This window comes from Thunnus albacares, chromosome 17 (genome assembly GCF_914725855.1).
Source record: "Thunnus albacares chromosome 17, fThuAlb1.1, whole genome shotgun sequence".
In the NCBI taxonomy this organism is placed as follows: Eukaryota; Metazoa; Chordata; class Actinopteri; order Scombriformes; family Scombridae; genus Thunnus; species Thunnus albacares.
In genome coordinates, this window is record NC_058122.1 from 8,555,328 (window position 1) to 8,566,326 (window position 10,999).

The following is a 10,999-nucleotide window of genomic DNA, read 5'->3' on the forward strand; positions in this document are numbered from 1 at the left end:
AACAATAGATTAATGAAAAATATTCATTTATTAATTACACTGGTTATATATACAGTAAATTAATATGATAAATAAAATATTTGTTAACTATATGTTTATTTGTTTATTTATGTGTATTGCATTCTTATATTGATAGTTGTTAAAAGTTACATTTGTGATTAAATAAATGAATAAAACTTTAGTAAGTTTTGTGAATCAACAACTAAGAGAAAGATAAACAAACAACTGTAAATAACCATCGTCCTGCGCTGGTCTGGGACTGTTGCTGGTTTGAAACAAACAGGTGGAAAGACTCAGTCCAGGGTCCAGGGGAAGACAGAGACCACACTGTTCCAACATTGTCTTAATCCTGTTTGTTTTTTGTAACTTTGACTACTAAACACTGCTCAAGGTTCACCATCGTACAGGATTACCCACAGGTCATGCAAGGACATGTTGACAGTAAAGCCTATCTGGAAATGGTGAAAGAAAAACTAAAACACAACTGGGAAAATTACCTTCAGCTTTATACAGATGGTGAAAAGGCCTGATAAGGAAATCTGGCTTTGTCTCTTATATCTGGACCTTCAAATTATGAAGAATAGACTGGGGGTGTTCAGTCTTTACAATGGAATTAATAGCAATAATCTGTGCGTTACAGTGAATTGAGGAGGTGAAACCACAGAAAACAGTCATATGCTCAGATTCTGACGTCATTTATGGAAAACAAACTAGGTGTCTGATCTTATTGTAAAGCTGTTAATTCTGTTGGACAAGACTCAGGAGGCTCAGAGGTGGAGAGAAATGAGACAGTGGAAAGGGCATTGAAGAGACCTCAGAGAAACTTGTCATGAGCAGGCTGGACTGATTAATTCTAACTAGGACAAAAAGATCAGACCACATAACTCCAGTCCTCCAAAACTGTCATTGGCTACCTGTTGTCTGCAGAGTACAATTCAAAATTCTCCTCTTGGTGTACAAAGCATTTAATGGTCTGGCTCCACAATACATGTCAGACATGCTAATAAATCTCCTACATGTGCCTACAGCATTTTCTAAGTCTGCTGAGATGACATTCAGCATGTATGCACTTAAAAAATTGAAGCGTTTTCCTGCTGAACTTAGAGTTCTTTTAAAAGCAAACTAAACACCTTGCTATTCAGTCGAGCATTTTCTTAAATGAACTCAGCATATATGTACAGTATGTATGTATGTATGTATGTTTTTGTACAAGCACATTTTTTGCTGTGTTTTTTTTTTTTTGTTTGTTTGTTTTTATGTAAAACACATTGCCTGTTAGGTAAATACGGAAGGTGAAAATGGTCAGACAGCAATCTAGCACTGAACTGTGAGAGGTAGTAATGTGCCACAAATGTACATAACTACTCTGGGATCTTTTTAGTCTGAGCATGTATTTTTATACTGTTCTAGATGTCAACAATAGCAACAGACACTTACAATTGCACTCCAAAGGAATCACATGACACGTGGTATTAGAGAAATATTGCAGAGGAGTACAGGTGACGTAGGGTACAGGGTTATGTTCAGATTTGTAGGAAACACAGGAATTAATAGGAGAATTTAATGTAATAGTGTAGTAACCGTTGTCATCCACAGTCCAAACCAGAAGGTGGCGGTAATGCGCCTAAAAGCTGTTTGCCAACAGCCATTAAACAAAAGAGGAAGAAGAAGAAGAAGGGCTGTGCGTGCCTTGTTCCGTCAGGTCAGAGGTCAATCTGCGCGCCTCTCATCCTCACATCCACTATTATAAGCAGCTCCGTGACAAACAAACAACTTATACACCAAACTTAATAAAACAGCTCCGGTAAAGCTACAAAACGCAGCAGCTCCTTGTGTTTTCTACATCGGGAAGCTCGCTGATTGTCTTCAGCTCGTCGGTTAGCCCGGCTAGCTGCGTTAGCTGCTGAAGGAAGTTACTAACAGGCTCAACTCCAAGCTAACTAACCGAAGCTGACATTTCTCTTGACGGGAGCACGACAAACCAAAAGCAGACATGCAGGATCTACTGGCCAACGTGGATCATATCAAGTTTGACCTGGAGATCGCTGTGGAGCAGCAGCTGGGGGCGCAGCCGCTGCCCTTCCCCGGCATGGACAGTAAGTGCTCGGATGCTAGCTGGTGCTTAGCCGCTGTAGCTGGGAAACTGTGATCAGAGTTACAGGTGGACATTAGCATCTGGATGTTGGTGTCTCTGTTCGTGTTTGTGTGATCCAAACCCCTTTATGTCCCCACAGAGTCCGGCTCTGCTGTGTGTGAGTTCTTCATGAGAGCAGCGTGTATAAAAGGTAAAAACACAACATGACAACATTTCAGCTGCTCTGCACTCAGACTAACTATTTAGGGGCATTTACACTACTGTCACACATGAAGCACATAACTACATACATACACCTGACTGCCATTTTTAAATCTGTAGAATCAGAACTGACTTTTTTTTAAAGGGATATTCCAACAATTTAATATTTAAAGTCCGTGTAAAGCAATAATAAATATTTGTTCTGAGTTTGTCAAAACACAGAAAAATGTGTTATTAACCACTCAGCCAAATTTTAATGATTAAAAAATCACCAAGTATATAAAATTAAGTTTCGAAATCCTGTTAAAATATGCAATGTTCTCTGCTGTGATACACTGGGGGCGTGTCCTCTGAAAGTACTGGCCAACTGAACAGCCTAGTTATCAATGTTTGTACCAAACTCCCATATAAAAATACACAATTTAAAATAGGTCTTGTTTGTAGGTGTAAGACAAGCAACATGGATTATATTTTAAAATTAAGTAATATTAGGAGCCACTGTATAATGTGGCACATATTTTGTAGGTAAATGTGGATTTGTTTCACTAAAAATGTAACTTAAATGACTAGTTAACAAGTAAACCATCACCAATCATCTGTATGTTAAATTGTTGTTTTTTTTCAATGGAGTTTGGTTAACTTAACGTTACTCACTTCTCTGCTGAAAAGCAGCGTCATTGTGGCCGTCATCCTTGGAGACATTTCCTCTCAAGCAGTGCTTTTTGGTGAAGTGCTGCTCTGTAAATGCTCTCCCTCTGGCCGGGGACCTGCCCAAAATATCCTGAACACAGAAATGGTGAAAAACAGTTTAATGCTCAAACTCCATGATCTAATTCTACATAGTTCAGCCTTTTCACATGTTTTCAGCAATTATTTTTTAACATGTATAATGTGTTGAAAAAGATTTTCCTTTACACAGGTTTTAACTTCCATGAAAGTGGAGGTCTCACAACAGATAGGTGGAAAAATAATTGTCAAGCAGTAAAGGAGCTTCCAAACCCCCCTGGATCTTACATTATGTCATAATGCAACTAATAACATCTTTTCATTATACTGCGTATGCATATTGAGCAATGCCGGTAGAATGGGAAGAACAGGAAAACCTCCAGTTCTTACTTGGAAATGTTCATACATTATTTTAGATACTGCTATCCATGAAGTCACATCAGTTAAAAAGCCTAATTCAGCTATTTTTGTGGAGTTACATATTTAGAGCAGTTCAGTAAGAAGTGAAATCAGATACAAACTGTTTAATGATCTGAATCAAATGTGTGAGTTAATATAGTGTAGCGTTAATATTGAATTCTAATTAGATACAAGTATCTACCATTGCCATTGGCAGCACCTTTGCTGCCATTTTTCCATTGGTTTGTTCACACTTCAGCACTTCTTTTCATCAAGTGGTAGATATAGTTGCTGTCAGAAATTCCCAATATCTCAGACTGTAATATATCAGTGTCAAAGTTCTATTACAAAAGGAGCAGCATGAAGTTACTGCTTTAAATTAGAACTGAGTACCATCACATACAGCCTCAGTGTGGCTGCTGGAGAGCGCTGAGTTCTGATAAGTGGAAATGAACAAATTACCTTTTAAAAGACACTAAGATCGACCCCCGGCTAATGTCTGTCAAACTCTGTGTTGTCAGTTGGTAACGCAGGCTTTCTGTTTTAAATTTAAATAAAGTGTCAAGCTCAAGCTGAGATAATACTGGTGACATCATCCAGGTTATTTTCTCCTAAACTCTTAAATAAGAGTAAAGTGACCTTATGTGTAAAACTAGAGTTGCCCTATATGTAGTTAGCAAATTTTTTAGATTGTGATGCACATAAATACTTCCACTGATAGCAACGTAACACATATTTCTTTATTATTTACATTGATACTTTTACTGGTAATAAATCCAGCACCAAGTCCTAGTTGTAGCACAAAACCTAATCTGATACACAGAAGAAGATACCAACATGTGATGATTTCTGGACCACACAAGCTTGTAATTCCATATTTGTGTATCTTCCATCTTAATGGATGCATGTTCAAGATGCCGGTAGGTCAAACTTTTCAGGCATAAGCATGGGAAAATGGAAAATACTTAATTCTGTTGTGTTGTGTTGTATCTTTGTTTCCACTCACAGGCGGGATGTGTCCGTTCCGTCACATCAGTGGAGAGAAGACAGTGGTGTGTAAGCACTGGCTCAGAGGACTGTGTAAGAAAGGAGACCAGTGCGAGTTTCTCCACGAGTACGACATGACCAAGATGCCTGAATGCTACTTTTACTCCAAGTTTGGTTGGTTGACTTGACTTTGCACAAAATCACACAGATGAGCTCAGTGGCTGTATTTGTTGATCAGCATCCGGCTGATTTTATTTGTGTGTTGACCCTCGCAGGTGAGTGTAGCAACAAGGAGTGTCCGTTCCTGCACATTGATCCCGAGTCCAAGATCAAAGACTGCCCCTGGTACGACCGAGGCTTCTGCAAACACGGTAGGTGCTCAGTAGTGGACATAAACTCTCCAGCAGTAATGATATTAACACACCCTAAATGTGCAGAAAATATACTCCTGCTGGTTCGAATTTCTGCATCAGCAGCAAAAAAACCTCAATTTTTCATTGTCCATCTGCATTATTCTTATATTTCTGTCCCTGACTTCCTGTCTCAGGTCCTGACTGCAGACACAGACACACAAGGAGGGTGATCTGTGTGAATTACCTGGTGGGCTTCTGTCCAGAGGGAAAATCCTGTAAATTTATGCAGTATGTTACCTTTTTTATTCGATTCCCACATAATAGAAATGTGCAAGTAAAACAGTAAAAACAGAGACAGTTTTGCTGCCACTTATGACTTTGTTTCAGAATTAGGTTTTGTCTTTAGGGATAGTTCTCTCTGTGCGTTATTCATCAGATGAAATGTCATCTACAGTAGTATAATTATCTTTAGACAAAAGACAGGGCAGCAATAGAAATAAAAATAATTGGTGACATCACCCTACAGTTACACAGATTTAACAGTGAGATCTTCTTCCACAGTCCCCGTTTTGAGTTGCCGATGGGAGCTTCTGAACAGCCTCCTCTACCACAACAAACCCAGAACCAGACAAAGGTAAGAGCTACTAGGATGGGACTGTAAGACTTATTTTTAGATGCACTTCTACATGCTAATTTGTTGCTGAACAGCAGAACAAACCATTTCTCTTTGCTGGGTTCCTCCTGCAGCCTGTGCCTACCATCGGCCGCTCCTCGCTCTCTCTAATCCAGTTGACCAACTCCAGTCCAGGCCAGCGGCCGCAGAACCACGTCATGAACGCCGGTGCTCAGCAAAATAACATGACGTCCAACAGAGGGCCTCGGCCACTGGACCAGGTCACCTGTTACAAGGTGATTCATCTGCACGTTTGTCTGATCAAAATCTGTTGTACACACCAGACTCTCGCTTTGGTTGTAAATAATGAGACTGGCATCTGTTACCTCAATGGTGCACTGCTAACGGTTCTATTCCCATCTGCCTGTCACTGTCCTGAGGTAGCAGATAAAAGATAGCTAGATTGTTAGATTTCCTCCTTTTCTTTGTTCAGTGGTGTGTATTTGTACTTTACATACACACATTCTGTCTTTTCTGTGCCATTTCCAGCTTTCCTTTGTTTTTAATAAAAAGCCATTAATCTCTTCATTTTTTTTGGTCTCCCCTGTGTCTGTAGTGTGGAGAGAAGGGCCACTACGCCAACAAATGCACTAAAGGCCACCTCGCCTTCCTGAGTGGACAGTAACCTTCAGTCTCAAGGTCCTAACACCGCAGTGCTGTAGCTCGCCTCCCTGATGTGAGCAGAGGAGATGAGAGGAAGAGTAGCTGAAGAGATGAAGCCCCTCTGCTCCAAAGACTCAAGTTCAACTTAAAGACTTTAACTGCCGCTCTTGTGTGTGTCGTTTCATACAGACACAGGCAGGAGGGAAGATAAACATAGCTACTTTTTCGGTATTTTGCCTCTTTAAAAAAAACATGGATACATGAAAATGACAACAAGCAAAAAAAAGACACTGAGGTCACCATCTGTGTGGCTGTGGTTGAATGACCTGACTTGCGGGTTAGTCTAAAGTTTTCTATGTTTGTACTGTATGGAACACCGACTCTGAAAAAACAGGCACCCAGGGAAACAGGTGCAGAGCTTAAACATGTTGCTGCTTTTTTTACAGCATATTCCTGTTTCCTCAGGTCATGTGACTGCATCTGTGATACCTAACTACTGTTCCTGTTCTGCTAATCTGAGTAAATCTCTGACAGTGTAAGTGAAATAAACCACAGAAATGTGATAAGTGCCAGTCGGAAAACGGCCGTTTGTACTTTAAACTGTTGTAGTTAATCAGACTCTGAATGGAGCTCTGTACACCCTGCATTATCTGAAAACCTCTAAAATTTCGACTATTGCATTAGTCAAACATAAGACTTGTCACCCTCAACTACATATTTGTGGTTTTTTGCAAACATTGTAAATCCTGGAAATAGTTCATTATTCTCCAGTTGTGTGTGTGTGGAGGCCCTGCGTTCTGAAATCTGAATACACATATTTTAACTTAAAGGAAACATGGAGGGTGAAGCAGCTCAGCTCAAGTTGTATCTCAGAGGATTACTTTCATTGTTTTGCTGACAGTGGATACAGTCTGAACATATTCTCACAATCTGTACAGTGTGTACAAATAAATGTTTGTTACAGATGTACATGTTATACTTTCATTCCCACATTACAACACTAATGAGGTGGCCACTGTTTATAAAGTAACTGCACTCTTGATAGTTGATCATTGTAACGATTGATGCAGCTTTATATCACTAACTCATCCCATATTTGTCACACACCCAAAACATGACATCCAACAGTAAGTCTTTGTATTGTTTATTGGTCACAACAGTCACATATCTACACAAAGCTGAGAATAGAAACAGCAGGGGAAGCTTCAACCCTGAAGGTCTGATGGCTGCTGAGGGAGCTCAGTGGTACTTCCTCCAGCGATCATGTTCTAGAAGAGAAGACGAAGCGAAGGATGTTAAAATTTTATTTAAAAGGTAATTTTTCTTTCCTCATCTGTGATCTATGTAGCTAATTTGAGACACTGGAGTGCAAAAGGGGCTTACTCTTAGAAAACAATAAGTAACAAAATGAAAAATAGTGGCTGAGTTAAGTATTTTCAGGGCTCAAAACTGACATTTATAACAAAGGGTAAACAAAGTAGGGATTTCTTACTGATGTGGTCGTATTCCCACAGGTAGCTGAGGGCTACGTAGCCAGCCAGCAGCATGGCTACACCACCGATGCCTCCCTTCTTCACGTTAATGTACTTGTTGTAGTATCTGTCGTGGCCTAGAAGAGAAGGAGGCAATAAAAACAGCATAAACCACAGCTCAAAACAGTATAACGACATGGTGCAGTGTCATTTTATCAAATGCTAAAGATGTGATTTAACTGTGAATGAAAATCAATCCAAGTGAATACACTTTCCCACCATTTGTCAACTACATTTGACATCTTGTTTCATAAATTATCTCTCTCAAATATGTTGATAGTTATTGCTTCCAAAAAGATAAAAGATCGCATTTTAACGTTGTCTCTGTTCATGATTTAAGAGGTTTCTGTATCACCACATTCTTTCTGCTGCTGTTTCTCAAACCAACGGTGATTGGTTTGAGCAATGGTGAAAACTGAAAACTCCAGTATTTGTAATAGAAACTGGAGCCAAGGAAACAAAACAAGAACTGATTTCTTCTAATTGTAAAAGAAGGTAAAAAGCTTTTTATTGAACACAGTTTTAGTCAGAACAGGTTTCCTCACCCCTGCGGACGGCTGAGATGATGCCATTGGGAGTGAAGTCTCGACCTCCAAGCCAGCTTCCCAGCTCTCCCAGTTTCACATCCATCAGCCGCTTCTCAGCTACGGGAACTAGTCATAAGCGGAGAAGGCAACGACAGTTAGATTACACATTGTCCATAATGAGAAAAACGCGCTGTAGCTCTTGTGGTGTGCTCTGATTTAGACCTCAAATGATCAAATAAACAGCTTTGACCCTCAGGCTACGAAGCTGCTGTAAAATATCAGGCTAAACAACTGCTGTGACCACATTGCAGTCGTGTCATACAGCTACTTCATTGTGTTTAGCAGGTGCTTGTGACCAACCAGTGGATGATTTAAACTAAAGTAATGTCACAAACAATTTTTCAGCTGTAAAACTCCTGCATTCACTTCAGCAAAAGTAAGGAGGTATATAAAGTATTACCAATAAGGCTGCAACATTTAAGTTAATTATAAATGTGTTGGTTATTTTTTCAATAATTAACCTTTTCTGCCCACAAATTAGCAGAGTCTGAGATTATGCCCCATTTAAATACCTGAACCAAAGTCAAATATTCCTTTTGTAACACTTTGACTTGAAGAAAAGCAACAGGTTCTTCATAACTGTGAAGCTGTTGTACAATATTTTTTATTAAACATCGAATCAGGTTTATGTTTAATTCTAAATTTGTCCAGACAAAGTAACACTGCTCATCCTTAAATCATTAGCACTTCTGATGTTTTCATACTAAAGTCTCCTTCAACTCAAACATGTGTCTTGTTCCTTCAGTTGTATGTTTGACCTTCACTGTGCAGAGTTTGTTCTCATTTGCATCTGCTGAAGTGGAAAAATTCCTTTGTGCTTGCCTTAAATCTCAGTTTAATACATATAAATACAAGTATAATTTGAGACATCACATCATGGTCCAATATGTAACTTACAAAAGTATGACGTGGAAACTTTAAGCCTCCAGGGCACAGTACAGAGAAATAACTCTTCAGTGAAGTAGGAGACCTCCAATTAAAGCTTTTAACATGAAAAATTATGTATATTCACACATTATGGTTTTTTCGATGAGGGAAGAGGAGTAGATGTCATTTAAAAATGCTTGAACAAGGTAATTAAACTTTTTTGGTTGAAAAACCATATCGCAACTTATTATCCTAAGCAGAGTATTATAATATGTCGTAAAACGTGTCTTTAATGGATATACTGGGCCATTTCCACCTCCGGAGGCAACTCTATTCACCAGAGGTGTGTAGCTATAATAAAACTACAATGAATAGTGCATTATTTATCATTACAAAGCAAAACAGCCTCTCGTGGTTTGTTTCTACAGTTTTATCTTGTTTTAGGATTAAAGTTGACCAACTGTCAAGAGTTTGCGGTCTGTGTTTGCAGGCTACCGTGCAAGCTAACTTATAGCCAAAAGAAACCGTTACATAATTAAAAAATGCAACAACATTATTGTGACAGCTTTATGCAAACTACGAGTCAAATTGAAAGTTTCTTATCACAGTTAAATGTCAAAAAGCGGCTGGAAGAGGAGTTTTGACAGTAAAGCCGACAATGACACGCAAAGTCCTTGACGTGACTCAAAGGATTGACTGCGGCCTTCAGTCAGACAAACGCCTCCAACTGACTCATTAACGGTCCGTCAGACACAAAAACACACTCACTCTGCGAAAATGTGCAAATAGAAACCGACAACAAAGCACATAATATAGAAAATATATGATTATTTCAGCAGAGGACACGCTACGTTACCTGGTCTATCCGCCATCTTGACTGGTGCAGACGGTCCTTGGTCGTAGCAGGGAATGATGGGAATAAAAGGACGAAGTGCATTATGGGTGGAAATGTAGTCTTTAAATCTATCCGCTGGAGGGCAGCAGAAGAAATGAAACCAAAAAGATTTACAAGTCACATTTTTTGCACAAAACAAAGAAATATCTGGAGTAACAACAAATTAGTGAATGTGCACTTTTTTCATTTCAAAAACTAAACTACTGGACAAAATAAAACTACCTCACTGTATTTTTTTTGTTTTGTCCCCCCCCCCCCCCAAACATGAGGCTCTTGCAAAATTTTCTTTATTCACAACAAATAGGTACAACAACAGTTATACAAAAACAGAACTTCTTCTTCTTAGCTATCTATCATCAGTTAAGGTGCCATACTGCTTGTGTTCAACAATAAACGGATGAAAGCAGGTTTGGAACCAGACCATTTAGATTTATGGCTGTTGAATTTACCAAAAATGATCAGCAGCTGAATTATATTGGCAATATTGCTATCCAACCCACTGAACACAAACTATAACATCACATCAAATACATCAATCTGTACATTAGTAGCCATTTTCCTAAGTTTTGCATATATAACCAAAATAAATTTGAATGAACAAAGTGAAAAATCAAATGAAATGTTTATTGGAGGTTTCAAATTTCCACATCACTCTTGTGTAAGTGGATATTGGCCTGTGATTGGCCTCCAAACTACAGCAGTTGTAATGTCACAAAATCCTGCTTTGAATATGAATGTAATAGGTTAATATGAACATGTGTTACTGTATTCAAATTTAATGGTGAAGTGAGAAATACAGTGGAGGACGTTATTTCTAACAGCACTCTTATGGATCCTAAAGGTCCTTTATGGTCGTATTCAGAAGAACACAACTTTATCAAAATGGAACAATAATAGATATTTGTTTTTTGCATGCCAAAAGACTCACACACAAAAATGACTAAAAGACCAACAATGGGAGATGCTATTACATCCCCCATTAGAGAAGGTTACATATTACAAGGTAAACAGATATATAAATAAGATATATTTGAAAAAGTTTGTGGACCATTTGTTACTATGAAGTATATGGATTCATGAT

The 10,999-nt window shown here is 38.7% G+C and overlaps 2 protein-coding genes across 2 annotated transcripts; one reads left to right on the plus strand and one right to left on the minus strand.

Annotated features, from left to right (window-relative positions):
• The first annotated feature begins 1,657 nt into the window (after positions 1 to 1,657).
• cpsf4 (cleavage and polyadenylation specific factor 4) lies at positions 1,658 to 7,006 on the plus strand. The gene is made up of 8 exons (XM_044331926.1): positions 1,658 to 2,096; positions 2,235 to 2,285; positions 4,430 to 4,582; positions 4,684 to 4,779; positions 4,956 to 5,049; positions 5,323 to 5,395; positions 5,509 to 5,670; positions 5,991 to 7,006. Exons 1-8 carry the CDS (start codon positions 1,994 to 1,996, stop codon positions 6,057 to 6,059), a joined length of 801 nt encoding a protein of 266 aa, XP_044187861.1. The 5' UTR covers positions 1,658 to 1,993; the 3' UTR covers positions 6,060 to 7,006.
• Positions 7,007 to 7,165: 159 nt separating this feature from the next.
• atp5mf (ATP synthase membrane subunit f) lies at positions 7,166 to 9,981 on the minus strand. Its single transcript, XM_044331927.1, has 4 exons — positions 9,880 to 9,981; positions 8,115 to 8,222; positions 7,530 to 7,646; positions 7,166 to 7,305 (listed from the first exon to the last, which is right to left on the minus strand). The coding sequence occupies exons 1-4, from the start codon at positions 9,893 to 9,895 to the stop codon at positions 7,277 to 7,279; spliced, it is 270 nt and encodes an 89-aa protein (XP_044187862.1). The 5' UTR covers positions 9,896 to 9,981; the 3' UTR covers positions 7,166 to 7,276.
• Between the last annotated feature and the right edge of the window lie 1,018 nt (positions 9,982 to 10,999).